A 27947-nucleotide genomic window follows, 5' to 3' on the forward strand; every position below is an offset into this window, starting at 1 on the left:
TAGAAATTAGTTCCAACATCTGGATCAATTAATCAAATTAACTCAAATTAATCTAGGCTTGATCCTCTCGCCTCAAAGAAAATGTGCCCACAGTGTCTTATAAAAATTCCTTATATTCATAAAATAATTACAATTATACATTTCCATCCACACACAAAAGCCCGCAAATAAAATGGCCTCACAAACCCTGGAATCACTGCTGTCCAACTAATATTTTCTTCGTTTGATGATATCTGGTCTCCAGTTGACCGGATGTGTCTCCTCGTTGGCGGTGTCATCCTCCTTATAAACCTTGATCGTCTTGTCAGCCTCAGTAGTGATCATCCTCGTCCCAGACATGTCAAAAGTGATGCTGAAGATGCCCCCCTCGCTGTCCATGGACCCTGGCTGCACCGGAGCCTGCAGTCTCTGGAAATTGTAGCCAGTCCTCCAGTCCCAGAGATGCATCGTGCCATTGTCAGCCCCCGAGACCAGCACCCCATCCTCATTAACAGCGAGACAGTTAACAATGGCGTTATGCCCGGACAAATTCTGGATGTACGTTCCATCGGGACACTTCCACTGTTTGATGTTGTCCGGAGAAGCCGAGGCGAACATGTTCTGAGTTGGATGAAAGCAGACTGATCGAACACTCTTTTTGTGGTTCGTCAGGGTGACCCTGGTCCTTCCAGCAGCCAAATCCCATAATCTAATGGTGCAGTCGTGACTTCCAGTGATTATCTGGGGCTCCGACGCCTGGCATATGACACTGGCGACGGTATTAGTGTGCCCCACCAGAGTGTGAACGTTTGCTTTTGTTCTCATGTCCCAGACTCGGCCTGTGGAGTCTCTGCCTGCTGTCACCAGCACGTCGATTGTTGGGTGAAGGGCCATGGAGTAGACCGCTGATAGGTGACCGTGATAATGACGGATTACTTTGTTGTACTCCAAGTCCCAGCATTTCACCTGTCATGTCACAAAAATAATCTGTAAACTTTGGTAATTCGAGGAATCTGGATGTTTTTAAATATTATGACACTGATTAGAATTTTTTATTCGTTGGATTGTGTATTGATTTTTTATGCATTGAATTATGCGTCAATTTTAATATTTTATTCATCGTGGATGCAGGCCATATTTACTCTTTGGTTTTGCAAGGAACTTACTGTGTGGTTCTTGTTACTTGCCAATTAAAATAGAATAATTTTGGTAAATTGGTATTTTTACGTAATAAAAATTGTAAAGAGGATTGGAGTTAAATTTTTGTTTTGATTGCAAAGAAAAAATGAATTAATGAACCCATAAAAGTCATTCGCGAATTCATTAAAGTTAATAAAATCACGATCTAGTGTGGAAGAAAGATAAAATGAAGAATTTAGAAATTTGCAACTCCGAAGAAAACATTAAATAAAAAAAGCTGCATTGTTAATCTCCTGAAATTGACGCTAAATGATCAATAAAAAAAATCTCACCTGTCTGTCTTCCCCGCAGGAGAATAAATACGGATGCCTGTGAGAGACAGCTAGACCTCTGACACTGCTGATGTGTCCAGTCAACGAGACTTTCAGAATTCCACTGGCGAGATCCCAGATCTTGATGACTCTGTCCCCAGACCCTGTAGCGAACCACTCGTTGCCAGGCTCCACTGCGCAACAGCGAACCCATCCCAGATGTCCACTGATGACTCGGTAGAGCTTCCAGGGGGCATGCCACTTGGGTTTAGCCATCGTTGGAGCCTTCTTGATGGGGAGAGTCACAGTGTTCGACGAGGGATTGGCCGGGACGAGGGCTGAGGCGACTGGGGTGGACGGTGGGGTGTAAGGTACGACAGAGGTGCTCTCAGAGGCCGTGAAGGACTCGTCACCAGGGGGCGGAGGGTCTGCGGGGTCATTTTCAGAGGGTCTGGGCTTCGTCTGAACGTTCTGCTTGACTCGCTCCATTATCGGGCCATAGGAGTCTCGAGCTTTTATTGTCTTCTTCTGATTTTCAACGGACTCGTCGAGAGGGGGGAGGGATCCGTAATCGTGGAGGAATAGGTCGTGGGAACGTTTCAACGAGCGGAAGACCAAAGTGTGGACCGAGAGCTTTTGAACGTCCTGGAAATTAGTCATTGCATTTTGCAGTGATTTTTTTAATGCATTGAATTATGCATAAATGTGGATGGAGTGGATGCACTCCATATTTATTGGCAATTTCTTGGTTTTGCAAGGAACTTATTCTCTGGTTCTTGTTGCTTGTGGAGACATTGGCAATTAAAATAGGAAAATTTTGGGAAATTAGTGGTTTTACGTAATCAAAATTCTAAAGAGAATTTGAGTTAAATTTTTGTTTTGGTTAATTCCAAAAAATGAGAGCTTTTGAACGTCCTGGAAATTCAGTGGAATTCATTAGATTTTGGGGGTTTGGAAAATTTCATAGAAAAACCTAGGGGATCGATTGAAATTTTTATTGGATTTCTATTGAACTTCTACTCAAAATTCCTCTAGTATTCGGCTGATTTTATTAAAGAATTCTGCAGCTTTAATTTTTTACTACGATTTTCTAAAATAGAAAATGCTCCGGAAACATTTCTTCACAGAATTTATTCTCTATTTTCAATAGGAACTCTTCCATATGAGTTTTTTATTTGTTTGTACATTTGCTCTCATTTTTCTTTACAAAAAATCTGACAAAAAACCTTGGAGATTTTTCGCCAAAGAAGTTCCGCAGAAAAGATCTCAATAGAATAAGTTGTTTGGAAAAATCAAATCAAATAATTAATTTCATTACAATATTTAATATCGCATGCACAATAATAATTACGTTTACTTACCATTTTCGAGTGATTATCGACGTGTAATTATCCTTAAATCAACTTCCACTCTTCATCAACCAAAAAATAACGTTTTGAGAGGTTATGAGTGTCAACAAACACCCACTCGACTACACTCGACATGTTCAGCCACTAGGGATGCCAAAGATCGGGTCGTAAGTCACTAGAAAACGCGAGTTTCCAGTGAATTTCGAGTTGTCAAGCCCTGACGTCTGAACACCGTCGAATAAACGCAAGCCGCAAATTTTCTCAGAAGTGCCTCGGAGTCTGCAATTCACGAAATCATGGCCCCTGTAGATAGCTCACCAACAGCAAATATGAACGGTTTTGAGTTGATATCCTCGATAAAATCAAACGATACAATTCCGGTGCACAAATACAAGTCCACAAGAACAGGCATAACCGTTTTCATTGCTGAAGTTGATGGCCCAGTCGTCGGAGGGTACTTCTGCATCGGTAAATGAAGCATCTCTAACCTGCATGTGTCAATATTTGTGCAATCCACCAGCTCATAATTAAAACGATTAATTCAGGAGCGAAGTGATAAAACGGTACACGTCAATTTTGGGGATTGACCAGTTTTCAATGAATATCTCGGAATCTAAGGGAGATGGCAAAATTTTTGTTATAGCCTTTTTTGTAGAGCTGATTGAGAGCTACAACAAATGTAATTACTCAAATTTTGCTATCTCCCTTAGATTCGGAGATATTCATCAAAAACTCAACTGGGAGATGAGTCGACTTAACTCGTTTTACCACTTCGCTACTGAAATGATGACACTGATTAGAATTTTTTATTCATTGTATTATGCATTGATTTTTTTGTGCATTGAATTGCAGAAACATGTTATCAATTTTTCTAACGAACGAAATTAGCCGCGCAGGAGTTGAATTTCAAAAAACCAATTCGTAACTGTTATCGCACAATTTTTTTCAAAAATTAAAAAAAAACCCTCTGCAGCTCAAAAATTGGGGGCTCTAGACTATTTTCAACACTTCAAGCGTCTGCGAGACAAACGACCAATAAAAAATTAATTTTTTTGCACTAATTATTCGTTTTTAGACGCATAAAATCTTAAATGTATGAGAAATCCCACTTGAACAGCAATAAAAATTGATAAGAAAAAATAATAATTTCCCTAGCAACTGAAGCCTTCGACGATGACGGTCTCCCGCACACCCTTGAGCACTTGGTGTTCATGGGCAGCGAGGATTACCCCTACAAAGGAGTCCTGGACCTCCTGGGGAACCGTTGCCTGGCCTCTGGCACCAACGCCTGGACAGACACCGACCACACGAACTACACAATGACAACAGTAGGCAGCGAGGGATTCCTCACCCTCATGCCGATCTACCTGGATCACATCCTCTTCCCGACCCTCACAGACACCGCCTTCCTCACCGAGGTCCACCACGTCAACTCCGAGGGTGAGGACGGTGGGGTCGTCTACTGCGAGATGCAGAGCAAGGAGAACACTGGCGAGAGGCTCTCAGCAGTGGAGCTCACCAGGTCAATCTACCCGGGTAAATGCGGCTACAAATCAGTGACTGGAGGAGTAATGAAGAACCTGCAGGAGAGCACGAGCAACGAGAAAGTGAGAGCCTTCCACAAGGAGTACTACAGGCCTGAGAACCTCACGATAATAATAACAGGTAGGGATTTTAGCCCAATATTTTTACTGGTCGTTTATCATTTATCATTTTCCATTCATTTCACTCTATTTTTTTTCCTTTTTCGTCAGAAAAAAAAGTGAAGGAATTTCGCGTCAGAAAAATGACAAAAGAAAATCTTGACGATCATTTTAGATCTAGATGGAGTGCGAAAAATATCGTTCATCCTATTACCGCGTTACCCCAGAGCTCTCAAAATTTTAGTAAGAGATGGCCTGCTTTAGGCACCACTTTTGAGAGAATTTTTTAACTAGTTCTTTAAATATTTTTTAAATGAGATTTACATCATTTATCCAATGAAAAGTTTGACACGAGTGTTTTTCTATAGTTGATGAACTTCACAGATTCTATAATAATAATAAATAAGCAAAGTGCTGTGAAACTATTCTGATTAATAGTTAATATTTACTAAATTTTCGATTTCGAAATTTTGTAACTAGTTCCTTAAATGAGAAGATTTACATAATTTATCCAACGAAAAATTTGATACGATTGTTTTCCTGTAATTGATGAACTTCACAGATTCTATAATAATAATAAATAAGCAAAGTGCTGTGAAACTTTTCTGATTAATAGTTAATATTTACTAAATTTTCGATTTCGAAATTTTTTAACTAGTTCCGTAAATGAGAAGATTTACATAATTTATCCAACGAAAAATTTGATACGATTGTTTTCCTGTAATTGATGAACTTCACAGATTCTATAATAATAATAAATAAGCAAAGTGCTGTGAAACTTTTCTGATTAATAGTTAATATTTACTAAATTTCCGATTTCGAAATTTTGTAACTAGTTCCTTAAATGAGAAGATTTACATAATTTATCCAACGAAAAATTTGATACGATTGTTTTCCTGTAATTGATGAACTTCACAGATTCTATAATAATAATAAATAAGCAAAGTGCTGTGAAACTATTCTGATTAATAGTTAATATTAACTAAATTTTCGATTTTCTTCCGGGGGTTATTCACAATTTTATTTAAATTTCTAAAAAAATTCACGAGGAAAATGAAAAAAAAAAATGACAACAGTCATTTGCATCCCTAATAACAGGACAGGTGCACCACGCCGAGGTGTTCAAAGCCCTGCGTCCCCTGGAGGACAAGATCATCTCGAAAGGGAGTCGAGGGCCCTTCCAGCGGCCCTGGCAGAGTCCAGTCCCGGCATTCCCAGAGGACACAGAGCAGGAGATCCTCTACCCCTGTGACGACGAAGACAATGGGCTGGTGTCAGCCGGCTGGAGGGGTCCCTCTGGAGTCAGCGAGCTCTACGATTTAACAGGCTGTTCCCTCCTCCTGAAGTACCTCACCGACAACTCCGTGAGTCCTCTCCAAAAGGAATTCGTGGAGATCGACGACCCCTACGCCTGCAACGTGGACTTCTACCTGATCGAGAAGTCGGCGTCGATGCTGTACCTGATGTTCAGTGGAGTTCCCCTCGAGAAGATTCCCCTGGTGAAGAATCACCTGAAGAAAGTATTAACGGACGTCTGTGGTGATAATGGAATTGACATGAAGCGAATGGCAACTGTCATCCACAGACACCAGCTGGAGACCCTGAGCAACCTCGAGAACATGCCCCACGACGCCATAGCCTTCATGCTGATTGGCGATGCCCTTTACGGACGTGACAACAAGGACCTTGAGCACAGGCTGAACGCCATCGATACCCTGAAGAAGCTGGCAGTTGAGCCGGAGTCCTACTGGATAAATCTCCTCAAGAAGTACCTCATCGATGCACCAATGGCTGTGGTGAACGCCCGACCCAGTATCGAGAAGCAGAAGGAAATTGCTGACGGTGAACAGAAACGATTCGCAGAGAGGAGGCAAACTCTGGGGGAAGAGGGACTGAAATTAAAGGAGAAGGAGATCCAGGAGGCAGTGGCCAAGAACGAGGCGCCCATCCCTGACGAGGTGCTCACGTGTGTTCCAGTCCCAGGGACTGACTCCATCAATTTTCACAATGTCAGGAGCTTCGTTTGCGATGGCACCGAGCAGCATTCGCGATTCGATCTCAAGAAGATTCCACTCTACAGCTGTTTGGATCACGTCAATACTAATTTCGTTTATCTTTTTGTTGTGATGAATACGTCGGGACTGGCCAGGGAGGCCAGGAGGTATCTCCCTCTGATTCTTGAGGCCATTGGGGAGTGCCCCATCGAGAGGAATGGGACGCTGATACCCTACGAGGACGTTGTTGCTGAAATTGAAGCTGATACAATCGCTGTGGACTCGAGAATGGGCTTCGAGGGAGTCTCCAAGTTCGCTTGTGGGGCTTACAGTCACAGCGTCAATCTCATGCTGCAAATCGAGATGTCCAAGTATGGAAAGGGGATTCAGTGGATCAGGGAGCTCCTCTACGACACCAAGTTCAATCCCGAGAGGCTCAAGATCATTGCATCTAGGATGCTCAATGAGATTACAATCTGCAAGAAGAAGGGGCACAAGATCTGTGGGAATCTCATGAGGGGGCTCATGTTCAGTAAGGAGAGCAATCACTTTAATGCGAGCCTCATGAGGCAACAGATGTTCCTCACGAAAATTGTGGAGAGACTGGGGGCCGGTCAGGGGCAGGAGATTGTTAAGGAGATCGAGGAGATTGTCAAGAGCTTGACGGATCCGGGGAATATTCTCGTTTATATTGTGACCAATGTGGATAAATTGAGCAATCATGTTAAGGATCTTTATAGTCCGTGGGGTGTGCTGAAGGTGGGGGACGTCGAGAAGAAGAAGTGAGTGAGACTTTCTAGCTTTAAAAACTAGATTTTTTTTAATTTCGTGAATTTCTTTTGATTTTTTCATTTTGCGACAGAGTTTTGGAATTTAGCTATGGATTTTCGACTGGGGATTATGTTTCTAATGCTTATTGGGTTTAATTTAGACTGGAAGTCCTGCCAGACTGGAAGCTCGTCAATTCCAAGGAGGAAATAAAACTCCAGGGATGTGTTTTGGGACTGGGATGTGTGGATTCAGCATTTTTATCCCAAACTTGCTCGTGTATTAATGACTTCGAAGATCCGGATTTGGCACCACTGCTCGTTTGTCTACAGTATCTCACGCAATTGGAGGTGAGACACGTGAAAACATATGTTATTATCAATTGAGAATAATTAAACATAGTAATTGGAAATTTTGAATTAACAATTGTGGTGGTATTAAAAAAAAAAGTTATAGAAGAGAAAAAAGTGAAGAGATTATATCATTTTTTAATGAAGAGAAAAGAGTCAACTCCCTCTACTACTCAATAATTACGAACAAAAATTAATGAGTAAAAAAAAATCCGCCAACTCATTTGCAGAAAATTTCCAACACAAGTAAAAAGAAAATCTTCGAAATTGATCTCTTGATTGTTGGCAATCGCATGTGCCCACTGTTTTGATTTTCATGCCTTGATTGTTCCCAGGGTCCAATGTGGAAGCAAGTTCGTGGTCAAGGCCTCGCTTATGGCTGCAATATCTACGTTCGACCTAATGAGGGACTCATGTACTTAACTTTCCATGCATCTGCCAATATCGTTGGAGCTTATAAGGAGACAAAAGCTATTGTCGTGAGTAATCGTCAAATTTTTTGACATTCGTTATTCTCTTCAATGATTGAGAATGACTTGATATGGAAAATGAAAAATTGCTTTCATGAAAATCTTTAAATGAATTAAAAAATTCTTATTCAACTACAGGACAGCCACATTTCAAACGACTCCTGGGAGAGAACTCTCTACGACAGTGCAAAGTCCTCTCTCATATTCGAAATCGTCGAGCGAGAGAAGAGCGTGGGTGACACAGTATCCCAGTCCCTCCTCTCATACTTCAAGAATGTTTCTCACGATTACAATCGCCAAATGGTCAAGAAGATCTACACCGTTGGCTTCAAAGACCTGAGTCGAATGGCGAAAAAGTACATTAAACCACTATTCGATCCAGAACAATGCAAGACTGCCGTTGTGTGTCATCCATCCAAGGTCACCGAAGTTTCTGATGCCTTCAAAAGGTAAAAATCAAATCAATTGTGAAATAGTATCCATTTTACTTGAAGATGATTTTTTGGGGCATATCTTTGAATTTCAAAGAAACACTGATTTTGATTTTTTATGAAAAAGAAAAAATGGAAAAAATTAAAATCTATTGCCTTTTTTTCTTTAAAAAAAATATCTGTTAGAAAATTTTAAGAAAATTCTAATAGAATTCTAATAAAAAATGCAATAATAGGATTTTAATAGCAACCTTGAATGAATGGTGATTTTTTCAAAATGAAAAATGTTAATGTTGACATAATATTTTACAGTTACAATCAGAATCTAGAAGTGTACACATCCCTGGAGAACAGTTACCTCAACACCTGGTGAATGCACCCAATCTCCTTCAGAAAATCTGTTTAAAAATGTCGGGTAATGCATCGCTAAAATGTACAAAACCAAACGTATTGCGTAAGTACGTCACGATTATGATTTCAAAATCAGCTTTGATGTACACACGTGCCATTCATGAAGAAAATAATTGAGGATGCAGGGAATTTTCACTCTTGACAAATTGAATGGAATTGCACTGGCCTGTAGAGCACAGAATGCTGAATATTTTTGAAGGAGTTAATTATTTATACACTGAGCATTTACACTTTAGCATTTTACAGAAATTGAACGAGTTCTCGATATCAAATTCATCTGGCGCAAATCCAATTTCGTCAGGATGAATTCCTATTTGGATTAATTTTGATATATTTTAATAGATAATTGATATTGAATACTAATTGTCAATGAAATAAACAAAATTGAAATTATGAGCTGTTGCATTTCATTTCTGGATGATAATGAGATGAATAAACTTTTACGACTCGCTTGTTCAGAAAAAATAGCCACGAAATGTTAAACTTTCATTTACATGTGAGTTTAACGTTGGGATATTTACATAGATGTGAGAAAAGACATTCTAAAATTTGTGAAAAAAATTGCAGACAAATTTCTGCTGAATAAATTTAGCGAAGAAGTTGCGAATTTAATTTAAGAGTATTTCGATTGCAGAAAAATAAATTCCAATATTTAACAAATATAGTTATTAAACGTGAAATCCATCGCTCGATATCCATCAATTGGAAAGAGAAGGGAAGAGGAAGGAGTCGACACCGTAGCGATATTCATTCTATTATGATCGAATGAAAATTGTGACATTCGTCGCGAAAGCACTCCAAAGTCCGCTTCACCACCGAACCCTTTGGACTTTTTCGCAACTCAAACGGCCAACACGACTGTTCAGCGTTCGTGAAATCCACTTGCCACAAATTCTACATTCGCCATCGTCGCAACAGGGTTCGTTAAACTCGAGTAGAAGTAGTTGGCCCTGATGTTCCACAGCCGTGCAACACGGTTTGTCATCACTCCGGCTCTTTCGCCCAATGTTTCGCTGGTTTTCTAGGTGAAAACAACGTTGAAGATGAGCATTTTTGAATTTTCCAGCGTCATTTGCCTGACACTGGGTCACAATTATCATACGAAATAATGAGACAATTGATTTACTCACAAATTTATGCTGTCAGTCATCAACTTTTGACCCTCATTGACTAGAGCGAGCGGTGAGACTCGTGGGAAATAACGAATTCCATTCAAAGTGAATTCACGTAGGAAAAAGAGCAATCGAATTGACGCACAAATTCTATTATTTAAAAAAAATGTAGAAACAGAATTTCCACAGTATTTCATCAACATTAAAGATTAATCAAGGTAAAGAAAAAAGTCAAGAGAAATTTGGAGTTCGGGAAACGATAAAAAATGTTTTTCAACAATTTTCCCGAAATTAATTTCTCCAAATTACGAAGTGAGAGAAAAAAATGAAAGGAGAGTAACAGAGACAGACTGAGGAAACACCAACGGGAGCACTCAAAAGCCGTGGAAGATCAGGCGTGATTAAAAAAAATGAGGAATGCAAAACGAAGGCCAAAAATGTTGAAATTTCAAAGACAATTTAAAACTGACAAATTAATTTTGCTTTCAAAACCCTCGAAAAAGGAGTAAAAAGCCGACTCGCTCGTTCTTCATTTCACGTTCAAGTGATGTACGTGCTGAGCATGAAGCACTCCCCAATGAGTGAATAAGCATGTCCGTTAAATGGAAATAGCAATGTACATCGAGTTACTGGAGGCTCAAACGCCTCCGAAGACAGGATGCAAATGCCATCCGTCGATTGTTGAAACCGTTAGACTGCTTCGACGAATGAGTGAATGAGTAACTGTCCCATTTTCTCATTAACAAAAACCACCTGCACAATTAAATCAGTCACGTGGGAGTTGAATCGAGCGAAATTTAGCGAAGATTGCGTGGATAAAAATAATCCCGTTGGATAATTAATAAGAAGGATCTGACGTGCTGTAGAAAATAGCTGGGGGGACTAGAATTTCTAATCCGTTTTCTGAATTACTGTGCAAATGTGCATCACATATTGCTCCAGTTCCTGGCTTTATTGTTTTAATGATCCGTCCGGGGGAGACGGATACGTCGTATTGTTTTTTTTGCATTTAAGGATATCCAAGTATTTGGATATTTTTTCTTCAGTGAAATTTTTGGAAATTTTTTCTAAAAAAATAATACAAAATAAAATTATTTCGCAATAATAAAAATAAAATTATATAATAAAATATGAACACAATAATAAAATGATAAAATTATTTTGCAATAATTTTATTATTTAAACTTTGCAAGTAAAAATCTGAAAAAAGACAAAGTTTACTCTTGGAGGAAGAAATAATGAAATAATTACGATCTCCGAAAGTTTAAACAATTTCAATTATGTATTTATAAATAATGAATGTTTAAAAAAAAATTCTGTACAAAATGTAATTTCAAGGACGCTCAATATTCATAATTTTTTTCAACTTTTTCTCACAGAATTGAATTGACAAATTTGATGATTCAAAATGGTTGAATTTATAGTTTGGTCTACACCAAACTGTAAAAATTACTTGGATATCCTTAAAACCTCTAATGAAAATGAAAAGAAAAAAAAAAAGTTTTTTCGTAATTCATTACGTAATAACAGTTTTTATTAAAAACTCCTCCGTGAGAAGAAGAACAAGGACGCATCGAGTATTCCAAACTTCGTGATAATTGGACAGTCTGGAGTTTATAGGCAAGGATATTTCGAGAAAACCTGTTGGACGACTTCGTCATTCGGGCGATCATGAAGCGATCAATGAAACAGTGGTCAAAATCTTTTGTTTCCATGTGACTTGAGTATTTTTCGATCGTCAGTGGAGTGAATTTATTCACTCCAAAGGTCACACCTGGGTCATCTATTGTTATCCGTCTTCAGAGGTAAAAGCGTATTCGTTGCACAATCAGATGCCTGAAGGATATCGTCGATATGTTGTAAGGGTAATGGATATGTTGCAGCCATCCATTACAATTCAATATTTATGCAAAAAATATTTTTCACCTTTCACCGTCTCATAGTTTACACTATCTTGTTCTGTCATGGGAAATCAATTCTCGAATCAGGAACATCAATAATTCTGATCGATGATGAGATAGAGAAAATCGTTGAGACGGAAATATTCAAAGTTTTTCATTCAAGAATCATTCAATTCATTGATGATAGCATCTGGAGATTTCTTTAAATAAATCTGTGGACACGATATTTGCAGTCATAAGAGGAAACACGTTGCGCGAAGAATAAAGTGAAAATATGAGCTAGGGAGCATGCAATAAAATTCATCCGACACTTGAAAAAAAATTGAATTAAACAGCTGTAATTTTCGAAGCGAATGAAAAATTCATCGCGAATAAACGGTAAATTATCGTGTCTTTCGTAAATTCTGTCGATATTCTCGCATCTCTTTCATAGAGTGGAGGGGACGAAGTCAAGCTCGGACAGTAAATTTTGTAGGAAGTGGAAAGACATGAAGTGTTGATCATAAAATTATTTAATACTTTGCAGACAGAATTGTGAAGCGTATTAATTTTTCAGGAATTTTCAGCAGAGTTCTAGTAAGAAATGTCAAAATTATCTACAAATTCATGAAGATGCTATTAATTTTATGTGCATCAATTATTTCTTCTGAATATAACAATATGTTTACATTATTTAGTCGAAATTAGTCTCCGGCAGGGAGATTTTATAGAATAATAAATCCAAATTCGAATGGTTTCATCTCACTTCAATATTTATGAAAAGTTGGCAAAATCCAGGACTATTTTTTCTCCAGTGAAATCCTATTTTACTTCTATACTCTACCATTTGACCCTAAATTTCCGGGCATTGTACAATGATTTTATTATTTAAACTTTGCAGGTCTGAATTTCAATTTAATTGCTGAACCGTTAGAAGACATTTTAAAAATATTTAAAAAAATAAGAAAGTGGAGGAGGACCGTTGAAATAATTTAAAAAGCGCAGTTTTTGAAAATTACGAGCATTTTCTATAAATAATTTATAAACAATCAAGTTTCCACCATAAAAACCATTTGTTCGGAATTGTAACAAATTTATTCACGTTCAAACTTTACCAGAAAACGATTTCCTGCCTGAAAAAATAAGAATCTACAGTGCGGTCACACCAAACTGCAAGAGATACCTGGATATCCTTAAACACTCCTGGACAATAATTTTCACTTCACGTACGCGATAAGGAAAGTAAGGATACATTGACAAGTGTACGAGATGTATGTGAAAAGAAGTCGAGTTCAACCCGGTGGAGGGAGGAACCCGGCATGGCGGAGTAGGTGAGCTGAATGGTTTAACTCAGCGGTGCTACTACTCCCGGAGTGTTTTAGTCTCGTGTCGAGACCCTTCTCCGTCAGTATTCACCCGCGATATTCACATCTCCTGGATTTTTTCGACCTGCGCGCGGTGACAATTCCCCAAAAATCCCATCTCCACTATAAAAACTGATCCTCAAATGTAAATTCAATTTATTGTGACTAGAACATAATTTATTTCTCTCGATTGTAATGATAAAGCATCAACAACTGTGAAATAAACCAAAAATATAACTCTGTGAATTTTATTGTGGATTTTATTGCTGAACATTTCTCGATTTTTGAGACGAATAAAAATTGATCGATGGATGCAGCGAAATATTTCTTGTGCTGAATTATTGAATGTGTGTTGAATTGTTCAGTGTCGATGTGTGGATTATTACGAGAGAACTGCGATTAAAAATGTCAGACACAATTTCAAAAGAACCGCTTAATAACACCAGCAATGGCAACAATGGAACAGCCAAAGTGATATCAACGAAGGATCGGGTGAGTCCCTCTCAACGCTTTCTGCATAGCTTCTTCGAGGTGTAATGAGCACTGCGCAATGTACAGGAGGTCATGCTCTCTCTGTAATGTTCTTGTGACAGGGGGCAACAAGAAGAGTTGCACTGGTTTTTTCTTTTCAGTTTTCATAACACGATGGAATGGGATGAAATGGGATAAGTCGAGTTTTTCGGAATAAAATAGATTCTTGGCGACAGTAGAAAGATGATTTTTATGCTGGAAAAATTATTGTTTATGGAATACAAGTGGGAGGAGTCGTAATTTTGAGAAATTCATTGAATGAATGAAATGGGGAATAACATTGGAAGCTCTGAGGTTTGACGAATGATGAAAAACATTTCCAGGACATACTCAAGTGGAATTGTATTGAATTATTTTTTCGTCTTTGTGACAGGGGGCAACAAGAAGAGTTGCACTGATTTTTTTTGTTGTAAATTTTTATAACACGATAAAAAATAATGAAATGGGATAAGATGAGTTTTTTGGAATAAAATATATTCTTGATGACATTCTAAACATATGTTTCTTTTACAACTTCTAAAAGATGATTTTTGTGGCGGAAAAATTATTGTTTGTAGAATATTCATAAAAAAAGTCATTTTGAGAAATTTTAATTTAAAAATTGTAATGTTGTAATGTTGTTTAATAGTTAAAAACGGGAGATTAAAGTGAACTGCATCGAATTGTTCTTTCATTTTTGCAATTATATTTCTAAGAGTTTTTACTGTCTAAAAAAAAACAGAAAGACAGGCAAATTTGTAACTTCAAAGCGTGTAATTATTATTGCTCTATGCCGCTGACAATATTTTATCACCTCCAGATTAAACCCCCAGCAATCACCAGTGAGTGCAGAATTTAATGGTGAAAGCGCACTGTAGTATCCGTTTGTTCTCCTGCATTTTGAGCACCCGCGTGCAACAAGGAAAAGTATCATTTGCATTAGTTGGTTAGTAGGTCGAAATTATTAGCTTCTCTCCTGTCCCCATTGCAGCTTTATTATCATTCATTTTCCGGTTATTATGCCGGCGATCGAGCAACAACTATTCAATGTTGAATATGTTTTTTTCATTAATTTCCCAACGCGGTGTGTGGAATGCCGGGAAAAAAAGAGGTGAGCGCAAGGTCTGGTGTTCCCCGGAGTGCTTTGATGGCGGAAATTGGGACCATTTTGGGGAAGGTTACATTGCAGTTACCGAATTTTGTATTGAGTGAAATTATGAAGTATAAAAATGTGAAAGAAAAAACTAGATAAATATTTTTTTATTTGAGAAAAATTATTACAAAATTAGGAAGTTGCGGACAATTATCGAAACGTTTGCAATATGACTTTACAATGCAGACATGACCAATTGCCTACAATTTAATCATTGTTCATCATTCATAGAAATAAAAAAAACATTCAAAACTAAAATTTCACACTAAATTTTGCGAACTCCGGACGTTGTGGAATTATTGTCTCGTTCCAATTTTTTTTATAATTCTGAACTGAATGTTCCATTTTTTGAAAACCGTTAGAAAACATCTTCAAGTCTTTAGAAAGCAGTTCAAAAACCGGAAAGGAGTTTTTAGAAGATTTGGGGAATAATTTCAAAGTCGCTATTGCAATGAAATAATTTACATTCGGGATATTCTCAGAAATCGATTACTCATTTATTGATGAGACATAAATGTTGAAAAGGAACAGAATTTTTGAAGAATGTCAAGTCTGTAATTGTGGCAATACGAAAGTATCGACGACATTTGAATCGCCTAATTCAAATGAATGATGAATGAGGGCCATCAGGAGAGAATGTCAAGGGACCTGCAAGTCTTTGATTATTTTTTCATCAAACAAAATGTTTTGGAGTTAAATGTACCTTCAACAAAAATAAAAAATGACGTAATTTTAAGAATGTTATTTTTTTAGAGAAGTGAACGCTCAAAAATTACTCCACAACAGATTCCCCGAGGTTCATTACTATGGAGGCTAACTATCGGTCTAGAGTCGTCCAGTAATCATCGTATTTGTTGAGAAATTTCGCTGTATAATTCAAGGAGAATAAAATAGAAGCCCCGATTTAAATTTGGTTGACACAAGCCAATGCTCAAAATTTCCACACAAAATCTTCACATAAATTATATATGACATTGGAAGCAGCTCAAGTATGAAACTATTTTGATGGATGAGGACTATTAGAGGAGAATGTCAAGGTACATTCCAATCTTTGATAATTTTGTCATCAAATAAAATGTTTCGGAGGTAGAAGTATCATTAACTAAAATAAAAAATTATGAACTGATGAATGATGAGCAACAGTGAATTTAAAAAATGTTATTATTTTTTTGAAAGAGTGACTGATCGAAAAGTACTCCCGACAGCTCAATTTTATGGAATTTCTCGCGTTAAAAATCGCTCATTTTTATTGAGAAATTTCACTCCATGATTAGAATACGAGAATAAACTATAAACCTCAATTAAAAAAATTTGATTGACCCAAGCAAAAGTCCAAAATCTTCACCCAAAATGTCCCCATAAATTCTCGTCGCAACCACGTTTCTTCCACAAAATTAATTCTCTTTACTATTTAAATTCAAAATCCCAGTAGCTTCATGCGCCTCCCACCCATTCCCCCAGCGTGACACTCGCTAAATCGTATTGATTTTCCATGTAACAGACCCCGCGCTAGTTCGCAGAACCGCGTGGCCCTTGACACATCCCTCCATCCTCCCAAAGACTCCAATTGTCCCCAATAACCCGTGATAACGAAGAATATGTTACTCTCACAGTATGCGCTGTCGAAAGCCTCGAGACGACTATTCGATTCGACGAGAAGAGTCCAACGATTCAGAGCGAAATAAGAGTGAAGACTATTAATGTGATTTACCCGGGATAAATAGACTCGGGTGTTTACCCGACTGACAATCACGATCAGACTCAAAAGAATAACACAGAAATGTGTCACCGCTGGGCTCGACTTGACCTGTCACGGTATTCTTCATCGAGTGAGTAGTGGCCCGATGTTTTCCTCGCGTTATCGATAATATTAGTAATCCCGCCGAGTCGATAGTTTCCGGTTCAACAATTCCCGGGTGAAAGAATGAAATTGCATCTGTCAACAATTCCACGGGTACCAGTTCCCCTCATTTTACAAACGCAATTGTCTCGAATATTCTCGGACGTTAAATGTGTGACTAAATTAAAATTAATTCACTGGGAGGACCTTGAGGCTAGCTGGCGGCTAGCTTGTTGCCCTAGGTATTTCATAACTCTTCTCCGCGGACATGTGCGCGTACCCCGACGTTCACTTTCTCTTTGAACCGGCTTGCAACTTCTCATTGCTGTACGATCGCCCGTGTCAATGCACCTCTCGTTCCTCCCATGATGTTACTTTATGCATGAACGAAAAAATGAGGGAGATAAAAGACCCCTAGCTTTCGAAAAACCTTAAGCGGCGCGCTCGAGGCCTTCCGGGATTGCGGGAGTGTGACTGTCGGAAGCTCTCGAATCACAATTTGTCGACAAAAAATTAATGAGAGCTCACTTATCGGTGGTATGATTACTTGATTGGGTATTGGAATTATTCAATCCATTTTTCGCATTGCTTTTCTATATTTTTTAACGATATCCAAGTACTTTGGCTATTTTTTCTCCGGTGAAATGATTTTCTACTTTTGTAATCGAACAGCAGAGCTTTCACTTGAGCCCCGGTTGACCCCAAGTTTCCGGAAATTTTACAATATTATTATTTAAATATTGCAGGTCAGAATTTGAATCTCGATATTGAACCGGTAAAAAACATTTTAAAAATCGGGAAAAAAATCAGCGAGTTTACTTTTGGAGGAAGAGTAATTAAATAATTTATAAACAATGAAAGTTTAAAAAAATAATATTTCTGTGCAGAATGTAATTTTAATGACGCTGAATATTGGTTGATTGGAACATTCAATTGGTTGAATTAGAGATTAATCTGAAACTTTTAAATAATATTTAATTCGTCAAAACCTCCTCCAGAAATTATTGGAGCTATCTCTTGCCTCTCTCAATTCTCTTATAAATTTCTTTTTAGTTCATATTATTCTCGAAATAGCTCTGAAATTATTAGGTATAAAGGAAAATGTCATAAACCGTTTTTCGTAGAGAATTTAATATTCTATAAAAAATGTTTTTTAACATTTTTCTCTAAACCTAGTAATTTTGGAGCCACAATTTGAGGAAAATTTTTGAAATTACCTAGTAATTTTTACGACTTCGTTGCAACTGTAATTTGTAACAAGCTGTGTCTTTGTACACTGGTAGATCAAGTGGCACGATTTAGTTGTTGTTAACGACACTTCTTAACTACTAACGAATAGCGGTACAGTTAAAGAGCCTCGTTAACAACATCTAAATCCTTCTATCAGTGGGTCATTTCCAACAGTTTATTCCCGATCAAAGTCTCTTTCGGACAATTAATTAATACTCCTGGACTCTGGACTCCCGCGTCAATGAGAAAGACACGCGAGAGGAGTTACCTTCGCGAATATCGGTGATCTGTGGTTTCTGCTGCGAACCATGGAATTATGCAGATGATGATTCATATTTTTTTGCCCCATAAAAATGAAAAAAAAAAAATCGCACGAGACGTAAATCATTAATTCTTCGTGAAAATAAAAACAATAAACAGGAGGTGATGGCTGAAGTCATCAAACTAGGACTGTTTTTATATTTTTCCGAGAGGAAATGTTAGAATCCTAGAGCAGGATAAATTATTAAATCCTCAGCTTAAGGGTGGGTTTTTCAAGAGGAAATGTGAATGGGTATTAACTATCGGATGGCTAAAATTTTGGGAATGACTGTTCAATAATTATGGAAATTCCGCCATGTCTTCTGCATTCCAAGAATATTCATTAAAAAGTGACGATCATCAATTAAAATCGACTCATCCTGTTCTACCACTTAATTACAAGGCTTATGAGGTATCCTTGCGAGAGTCACGTGTATTTTGACCTTGGGATTTAACCGGTCGAGACCACATGGCCCAGGATTGTTGACCCGCTTACGTTGAGTAGAAATGGAACCAACTAATCAGCCTCGAGAAAAGCGTTTTGCGTCTGTCGAATGCGCAAATTTCAATTTTATTGAAAATGGTTAAAGTCATTGGACCAGGAATTTTGTTATAATTTTCTAACAACAGAACTTTAGATTCCATGAGTTAATTCAATAGAAAAAAAATCTCATAGAACGCGAAGATGTCTGACGATTGCGATTTGGAGCATATGATCTGCAATAGTTGAGCCACTCACGCAAAGTAGAAATAGTACCAACTGATCAGCCTCGAACACAATATTTTCATCCATCGAATGCAAAAATTTAGATTTCAGTGGGAATGATTAAAGTCATTGGACTAGGAATTCCGTTATTATTCCCTAAGAACCGAACTTCAAATTCCAAGTCAGGATAAGTTAATTCAACAGAAAAAATCTCCTAGGATGCAAAAATTTTTGGACATGGGATAAAAGATAGTGAAGATTTCCCTTACATTCCAAAAACTGAAGGTTATGAATTAAAATCCAGTGATGAGGTACTCCCCTAGGATTACGAGGCATCCTGACCTTGCGATTGGAGCATATGATCTGCAATAGTTGACCCTCTCACGCAAAGTAGAAATAGTACCAACTGATCAGCCTCGAACAAAATATTTTCATCCATCGAATGCAAAAATTTAGATTTCAGTGGGAATGATTAAAGTCATTGGACTAGGAATTCCGTTATTATTCCCTAAGAACCGAACTTCAAATTCCAAATCAGGATAAGTAGAAATAGTACCAACTGATCAGCCTCGAGCATTTCGTCTCCATCGAATGCAAAAATTTAGATACAAGTCGAAATGATTAGTCATCGAACTTCAAAAATCCCCTACAACGCAGAGATTTCTGACCATACGATCACTAGAATAACACAGAATAAAAAAACTGTGAAAATTTCCGTTGCATTCCAAAAACTGCAGATGATTAAATAGAATCCACTAATTATCCCAGGTATCCCAGTAGAATTTGTGATGCACCTTGACCTTGCCCTTTAGACCGCATGATCTACAACCGTTGCCCCCCTCACGCAAAGTAGAAATAGCCCCAACTGATCAGCCTCGGCCAAATTATTCCCTATCCTTCGATAAAATTTTTTAATACAAAAAGCCCCCAAATAATGAACTTCCCTGGACAAAAAATTTGATTTTTACCGCCTCATCGCCACAAATATTCCAGGACGTTGAGAGGGGCGATCTCGCAACAAGAGGGGGAAACAGTACCCCAACGTCAGAGCCCCGATCTGCTGCGCTACCTAGTGCCACGAGTTGTTCACGTACCGGTTCGAGTGACCGTTGGCGGGCAGTCGCTCGTACGCTACGACGTATAACACTGGTGATGCTACTCGTCGGGGTCCTAGCTGCCCTCGTGGCCCTAGTATGGATCTACATGGGACCTATTTTTGTACTCCAATTGTTTCTGGTTGTTGTCATTGCGTATTTTGTATCCGGTGGACGGCTCAGGTGGTTCTACGTGGCGGCCAAAACAGCACCCCGAGACATAAAGTAAGTTCACTAATCATTGTTTTCATACAATAACTTGAAACGTCACGTATGTTATGACACATTTGTGATGAGGAGTTTTTTGTCAGCGTATTCGATTGCTGTGGATGTATCGGGTGCATACTTTTACGAGGGGAATGAGTACCATTGCATGTAGGCCGAGAAAGCGAGAGATTCCAAGTTGTAACGGGATTTTGAATGAGTTTCTACGGTACTTCTGGATGCTGTTTTCATACGGTTCATGGGAACCTTGATGCTGCATCGGGGATCACTAGTTTATGGGCTAAATGGGCGATACGATAAATACAGTATATTTTATTTCGTTGATATCTCGGAAACTAGGTGATTAGGAAACATATTTAGAGATCTCTAAGGTAGAGAATTAAAGTTTCTGGAAATGTCGGATGAAGGAGTACTTTAAACCTTTTCGTTTTGAAGGTATTTGAGAGTTTCGAATTTATGTTGTGTATGTAGAAAATTAATCAAACATTCTTATTTGGGGGAGGATGGGGTAAAACGGACACTTTTGAGTTTTTCTAAAATATTCATAACTCAGAACCAGATTTATGAATTGAGCTCAGTTTACGCTCATCACAAAAAATTGAAAAATAAAACTTCCATTTCATGAACAATTCAACATGTCATGAATATTTAAAAAAAAGTCAAGTGTCCGTTTTACCCTACCTCCCCTATATTGTTTCATCTCCCAATTTAATTGGTTTGAAATCGTGACAAAAGGTTTTTTGGAGAAAATAGAATTAGCGAAATTTCTTTCGATAATTTTTTCTGATGATTCTAGTTATAATTCTATTTATTGAGAAGATGTTGGAGATGTTGTACAGAATGTGTGTCATGAAGTGGTGAAATGCTAGCTTGAGGAAACGGATATCGACTGATTTTTCTTAGGATTATATTTTTTGCAAATTTATAATACAAGAGATTCGCTAAACTTTTTTATTTTGAAGGTATTTAAGCGATAGTTTACAATATATGTTGTTGAATAGTAAAGAAAATGATCAAGCATTCTCATTGATATTGTTCATGACAAGAGGTTTTTTGGGAGAAAATTAAATTCCTCTCGATAAATTTCCCTAATTCTAATTATAATTCTCTTCGATGAGAGAATGTTGGAGAAGTTGTATAGAATGTGTTTCATAAATTGGTTGAATGCTATCTTGAGGAAAAGAATATCAAGTCATTTTTTAAAAATTGAATTCTCAACAAAAAATAGTCTCGAAGAATTTTTTCAAATCTGTTGTTTTCAAAAATATTACAGAAATTATTTGAAAATGACTTCCGGCATCATGTGCCATTGATTGACCATTCGATCTACAACTATGCTTGTTTCTACTCATTTACGTAGTTATGGAAATACATGGATGAATGATGCGCATTGAAAAGGCGGTTGGGTTTAAAGTACAAGCTGTGATACTTCTCGCGTTTAATTAACGAAACTATTTTTTTTCCGTTTGTTTGAATGGAATATTATCATTATTAAATCAAAGTTATATTATCTTCGAGTTTCGCGGAATACTTTGGCGAATGAGGCGTCTGTCGTAGGTTTCCTGATTAATTTTCGAAATCTTGAGAGATAAGGACTTTTCCTTAACAGCTCTGACATGTGCGTTCCTTTTGTCACTAGTCGTTCTATGATTTCGACGACGGGAGCTGTTTGTATATGTTTCGTGAATTTTCCGGAATGTGTAATTACAATTTCCGCATCGACCGGAGAGTTTTATCGCGAATACTCAATAAACAATCAATTTTTGATCATGAAGATGTTTTTTTATCGTAAAAAGATTTGTTTACATTTATGCAGAAATCGTCTCCAAAGGTGAAATCATTACTGTTAATCATTTGTAATGAGAGAATTAATTTTCTTCTAATTTTCTTACAAATTAGATGATGATGCTTTGAATTTTTTGCTCCCATCGAAAATTTCAGTTGAGAATTTATCAATTTGGTATCCTTTTACTACTGAATTTCCTATTTAATTCTATTTTATTTGTCTCACGTGAGTAATTGCCTCTCTGCGGAAATAAAAATCATCCCGTGAACCCGAGATATTAATTGCCTCCATGAAATATACTAAATTTGAAATATAAATTCGAAGATAACGCTTTGAATTTCTTTCCCCATCGAAAACTTCAGTTGAGAATTTGTCGATTTATTATCACTTCACTATTAAATTCCCAATTTAATTCTATTTCACTTGTCTCACGTGAGTAATTGACTCTTCGCGGAAGTAAAAACCATCCCGTGAACGTGATAGTGGCTGTATCGATGAAATATCATACCCTGGGGTTTCCACGTCATCGAGGGAGCAGGAAGAAATAAGCGAAGATAATCGAGGATTGATTCTATCACGCGACATGTCGTGTGTTTCAATGGTCATTGCGCACCAATTGGTAACGTGGTTACGTCCATTAAACGAGGCGATCAAAATTTACGCAGGAAATTGATATTATCAGGAAATAATTATTTAATCATGCTATTTCGCGAGGTCTTCTGAGGCGGGAGAGTTCAGTTTCGAATGACGGAATTGTCATTCTGAGTTACTGGACACGTGGGAGAAATTTATTGTTTAATTTCAAGGACTCGTGTGACTTTCAGGATTTTTTCGCAGGATAAAGAAGATATTCTTAATTTTTTTTTCCAAGATCTTGATTTTTTTCGTCTGTTAAAGTCATTATTTTTGACAATGCCATTTTGTTTATGTTTTTTGTTGGTGTTGTATGTTTTGAAAATTATTATTACTTGTTTCATAAATGTAATGTCACAATTTAATAGCGAAGCTGTGGGACGATTTAAAACGATTTTGATTATTCAAATTCGTCTCAAACATTCTACGAGACAGGCAATTACGAAAATTTTGCTATCTCCTTTACATAAATAATGAGTATTTTATAATGTAAAATATGAACTAATGGAATAAATCAATATTTCGTTGTTTATTCCAGGGCTCTACTGAGATTTGGCCATCTCATGTGGTGGATGAGATGCAACGAGAAGAAAAATACCAGTGTTGCTGATCTATTCCGACAGCATGTCGCCAAGCATCCGAATAAACCCTGTTTAATATGTGAAGACCAAGAGTGGACTTTCCAGGAGGTAATTTCACATTTGAAATTTAAATTTACTGGGAAAATTGAAGAATAGGTGACCTCGAACTGTTCAAATCCATCGGAAACGAAAGATGTGACTCAACACTTAAAAATTTTTATTTCTAATTTTCGGTAGACTTCTAAAAAAATTTCATTGCATTCTAGTTCCCTTGAAAATTTTTCATGTCATGGAGAAATCAACAAGAACTGTAAATTTCGGTCCAATTATTCCACGAAAATTAAAGAATAGGTGACCTTGAACTGTTCAAATCCATCGGAAACGAATGATGCGACTCAACACTGTTAAAAAAATTTATTTAAAATTTTCGGTAGACTTCTGGAAAAATTTCATTGCATTCTAGTTCCCTTGAAAATTTTCCATGTCATGGAGAAATCAACGAAAACTGTAACTTTCAGTCTAATTATTCCACGAAAGTGTGTAGAAATCAGTAGAATTCCGTTGAATATATTCCTGGATTTTTATTCAACTTTTCTTCTAAATCGCAAATTAAAAATAATAAATAATCAAGTGAATATTAACTCAATAATTCATAGGTAGAAATATTGAAATTTCCACATTACCATCCACAATGCAGAAGTGTTCAGTCGCAGACGATGTTCTCGATTCAATTCATGCTAATTGTCTACTGAAGTTTGTGGAATCATTGTTAATTACGCTTGGCAAATTGTTCATAATATTTTCACTGGCGACAATAGGTTTATTCTATCGGAGAGAAAACCAGAATGAAAATACGAACCTAGTGTCTCCATTGAATTGTGGAGAATGGAATGTGCACGTTAAATCTGTCGTAAAATATTTAGAGAATAGTATTTAACCGTCGGAATCGTGAATAATTGATCACAATTGTGGTTCATTCCCTGATCGTACTTGAATGATTGATTGTGGGAGATTGCAGAAGTGTTGGAGTTTACGCCACCTGCTGTCGATCAAGCGCTCGCGATATTGTTTACATCGCAAATATTAAATATCCCTCAGGCTTCGTACGAGATATTTTTTTCCTGGACTGTTAGGAAGTGTTGAGGTGCCATGGACAATTCGAGAGTAATTTTCACGGGCAAACAATCATAAAATTTCCAATTTCACTGAAGATTTTGTGGAATTACATATTTTAGAGCCGCTGGAAGACGAGAATTTTACGACTTTAATTTTTAATGATTTAATGATTTATTTTAATTCAATTATTTTTTATGAATTTTTTCTTACTTGAATGTTTAATGAATATATAAATATTTAGTGTCAAATGACGCAGGATTTTTCATCAAGCGAAAATTCTAGAATATATTTACTTGAATTTTTCTGATTTACCTCTCGGAATTATTGAACTGAAATTTAGTTTACATCGATTTTTTAAATGAAATTGTCATTTTTGAACACAAAATTTTAGTAGAACTGTCACTTAATGAAAATTTTTAAGAAGAGGGAGAAAGTACCATGAAATTTCAAATTTCCAGGAATCGAGAATTTTCTAAATTACTTGAATTTCGATGAAAACATGAACATTCAGTACCAAATGCGCTGTATTTTCAATTAATACTAAATTCAAGAATATATTTACCAGATTTTGTTTATTTCTGTTAATTTTCATGGAACAAAAATGAATTGGTAGAATAAAATTGAAACAATTTTATTCTACCAATAAAAAAACGAAAATGGAAATGAAAATAAAAATTAAATTCCTATCTCGATGAAAATTTCCAAGAAATATAAAATTGTCATTTAAGGATGTCGTGAATAACTGCATTATAATTTGCAGATCGAGGATCTCAGCAACAAGGTCGCGACAATATTTAAAAATCACGGGTACAGAAAAGGCGATACAGTGGCACTATTGATGGAAAATCGACCAGAGTACGTGGCTATCTGGATAGGGCTGTCTAAGCTCGGTATAATCATCCCCTTTATCAATACCTATCTGAGGAAGAGTTCATTGCTGCACAGTGTGAACATTTCAAAATGCCAGGCGTTGATTTTCTCCGTGGAATTGGCTGACGGTGAGTCAAAAAAAATCCTTCTAGATTAGAAATATCCGGAAATGATTTGGGTGATCAACAGATGAACTGACTAGAGTGACAAGAATATCAGAGAAGTTTACGAAATGATGATCGATATTTTCATTTGTCATTGTTGAGCAGCTGTGAAAGACATCGCACCCTCTCTGGACGCAAAAATAGCTCTCTACAGATTTGGTGGCGAGGCAGGAGCTGATGCCTCAGGTCTCAAAGAGAAGGACTTGTCGGCCCTCGTGGCTGACGCCCCCACAGTGCCTCCAGTTATCCAAGAGAAAGGAAATTATAAGGATAAACTTCTGTACATTTACACTAGCGGAACAACAGGATTGCCTAAAGCTGCTGTTATCACTAATTACAAGTAATATTTCATTCACTCTTCATTTTCGCTTCCTCTTTACTAGTTCATTATATCGAGCACTCATTGCCATTTATTCACATTCCTTCATCATTTACGAGATTTTTTTTCCAGAGAGTAAATTAATTTCCTAAAAAAATTGTTCAACATGTATTCCGTAAAGTGATTGATCAAAATCAATCCAAGTCCTCGTGATTTTGATAAAACATTCAGTTTCAGGAAAAAATGTCTAGACATTTTTTTAATCAACTGAGTTTATCAATTGATTATATTGAGATACGTTTCATTCCAGATTTATGTTCATCGCTGCTGCTATCCACTTTCTAGCTGCATTCAGAAGTTCTGACAGATTTTATGCTCCACTTCCGTTGTACCACACTGCCGGTGGTATCATGTCAATAGGTCAAACATTACTGTACGGTGCGACCACAATCATCAGGAAGAAATTCTCAGCTAGTGCGTACTTCGATGATTGCCGCAAGTACAACTGCACGGTGAGTCTACTTTTAATTCTGTTCAGGTGACCGGAATTCCAGAATTGAACTCTTGTTTTATAATATACATTCACCTTCAAAAGGATTAATTCAATCCTGGGAGGAAATGTCGAGAGCTACCTTTGAGTTGAATTGAATAATTCATTTTTCATTCACGAACGTTCGAAATATTGCTCATTAATTAACAATTAATTCAGTAGCAAAGAGGGAATACGGTACAACTCAATTTTGACTATTGACCAGTTTTCAATGAATATCTCGGAATCTAAAGGAGATAGCGAAATTTTTGTTATAACCTTTTTTGTAGAGCCAATTGAGTGCTACAACAAATGTAATTACGAAAATTTCGCTATCTCTCTTAGATTCCGAGATATTGATTGAAAACTGGTCAATGGTCAAAATTGTCTCCTTTTACCACTTCGCTACTGAATTAAGCTTCATGTGAATTCCCTACTACGTGCATTTGATGTCATGAGGATGTCTATCATGTTTAGGTGGCACAATACATCGGAGAAATGTGTCGTTACATCCTGGCAGTGCCTCCGAGACCAGAGGACAGCCAACACAACATCAGAACGATATTCGGGAATGGGCTGAGGCCGCAAATTTGGAAGGAGTTTATCAATCGATACAAGATATCCGATGTTAAAGAATTTTATGGAGCCACTGAGGGCAATGCTAACATAGGTAATTAACGAGAGTTATTGATAAATAAAGCGTTATCGCAAAGGAAATTGCAGTGATAAGATATCACTCGTGTAAAGTCGGAATGCATGATGTTTGAGGGAAACATTTTCTTTCAGTGAACAGTGACAATACGGTGGGTGCAATTGGATTCGTGTCACGGATAGTTCCACAACTTTATCCCATTTCCATCATCAGAGTTGATTCTGATGGGGAGCCTATCAGAAACGCTAAAGGCTTGTGCATACCTTGCGAACCCAGTGAGTATTCAAGAATAAGAAGAACGATCAGGTTTTAATATCTAAATTTATCAGAACATTTTACGATGATTTTATTATTTAATAAGAGATTGATGAGATAATGAAAAAAATTATTTTTTCATTACAGATGAGCCTGGTGTTTTCATCGGCAAAATAATTCCCAACAATCCTCACAGAGCTTTCCTGGGATACGTGGACGAAAAAGCGTCTGAGAGAAAAGTTGTAAATGATGTGTTCGTCAAGGGAGATAGTGCTTTCCTCTCAGGTAAATGCAACCTCGAATCGTACAATTTTAGAAAGATATGTTGATCCCCTAATTTTTAAAGCTAAAATGTCAGTTTGAAAATAATAAAAAAAATGAATTCAATAAGTATAAATTTACATAATTATTTTTCCAGGGGATATCGTAGTAGCTGATGAGCTGGGTTACCTCTACTTTAAAGATCGCACAGGAGATACGTTCAGATGGAAGGGAGAGAATGTTTCTACGTCAGAGGTCGAAGCTATCGTCAGCAATCTCGTTAATTACAGAGACTGTATGGTTTATGGTGTTGAGGTAGATCTTTATTTTCCACTGAATGATGGAATAAAATTTGGCCGTGACTATTCGCACCATTGCGTGAATCACTCCCGTACACTCCATACACTCCACGCATGCGTGAAGTTTGTGTGTTTCACGCAGCCGAATTTTCATACTGCTGTGTATTTCACGCAGTTGAAGTTTTATACTACTGTGTGTTTCACGCAGTTGTATTTTTATAC

General features: G+C 37.2%; 3 protein-coding genes across 4 annotated transcripts in view; 2 read left to right on the plus strand and 1 right to left on the minus strand.

Annotated features, from left to right (window-relative positions):
• Window positions 1–97: 97 nt before the first annotated feature.
• Window positions 98–2897, minus strand: LOC107035616 (pleiotropic regulator 1). Its single transcript, XM_015253110.1, has 3 exons — window positions 2792–2897; window positions 1452–2075; window positions 98–945 (listed from the first exon to the last, which is right to left on the minus strand). The coding sequence occupies exons 1-3, from the start codon at window positions 2792–2794 to the stop codon at window positions 208–210; spliced, it is 1365 nt and encodes a 454-aa protein (XP_015108596.1). The 5' UTR covers window positions 2795–2897; the 3' UTR covers window positions 98–207.
• Window positions 2898–3018: 121 nt separating this feature from the next.
• LOC107035618 (uncharacterized protein C05D11.1) lies at window positions 3019–9240 on the plus strand. Its single transcript, XM_015253111.1, has 7 exons — window positions 3019–3247; window positions 3935–4444; window positions 5521–7198; window positions 7348–7534; window positions 7870–8013; window positions 8143–8453; window positions 8748–9240. The coding sequence occupies exons 1-7, from the start codon at window positions 3076–3078 to the stop codon at window positions 8806–8808; spliced, it is 3063 nt and encodes a 1020-aa protein (XP_015108597.1). The 5' UTR covers window positions 3019–3075; the 3' UTR covers window positions 8809–9240.
• A 4023-nt stretch (window positions 9241–13263) lies between these two features.
• The window catches only part of LOC107035619 (long-chain fatty acid transport protein 4), a 17574-nt gene continuing 2890 nt past the window's right edge, over window positions 13264–27947 (plus strand). Inside the window, exons 1-10 of one of the 2 annotated variants that reach the window (XM_015253112.1) lie at window positions 13264–13694; window positions 19935–20260; window positions 23218–23368; window positions 25137–25374; window positions 25516–25750; window positions 26040–26241; window positions 26736–26928; window positions 27045–27185; window positions 27313–27450; window positions 27584–27741. In XM_015253112.1, the coding sequence (XP_015108598.1) occupies window positions 13548–13694; window positions 19935–20260; window positions 23218–23368; window positions 25137–25374; window positions 25516–25750; window positions 26040–26241; window positions 26736–26928; window positions 27045–27185; window positions 27313–27450; window positions 27584–27741 (1929 nt within the window). In that variant the 5' untranslated portion in view covers window positions 13264–13547. Of the gene's footprint in view, window positions 13695–16751; window positions 16820–19934; window positions 20261–23217; window positions 23369–25136; window positions 25375–25515; window positions 25751–26039; window positions 26242–26735; window positions 26929–27044; window positions 27186–27312; window positions 27451–27583; window positions 27742–27947 lie in introns of those variants that run through there. The other variant, XM_015253113.1, reaches the window with a different exon arrangement.

The sequence above is a fragment of the Diachasma alloeum genome, unplaced genomic scaffold (assembly GCF_001412515.2).
Source record: "Diachasma alloeum isolate Michigan unplaced genomic scaffold, Dall2.0 Dall_scaffold_00199, whole genome shotgun sequence".
In the NCBI taxonomy this organism is placed as follows: Eukaryota; Metazoa; Arthropoda; class Insecta; order Hymenoptera; family Braconidae; genus Diachasma; species Diachasma alloeum.

Coding starts and splice junctions, on each gene's coding strand:
- LOC107035616 (XM_015253110.1), bottom strand. Junction 946..1,451: donor CCTGCGGGGAAGACAGACAG/GTGAGATTTTTT, acceptor GTGACATGACAG/GTGAAATGCTGGGACTTGGA.
- LOC107035618 (XM_015253111.1), top strand. CDS start 3,076: ATGGCCCCTGTAGATAGCTCACCAACAGCAAATATGAACGGTTTTGAG. Junction 4,445..5,520: donor CCTCACGATAATAATAACAG/GTAGGGATTTTA, acceptor CCCTAATAACAG/GACAGGTGCACCACGCCGAG. Junction 7,199..7,347: donor GGGGACGTCGAGAAGAAGAA/GTGAGTGAGACT, acceptor GGTTTAATTTAG/ACTGGAAGTCCTGCCAGACT.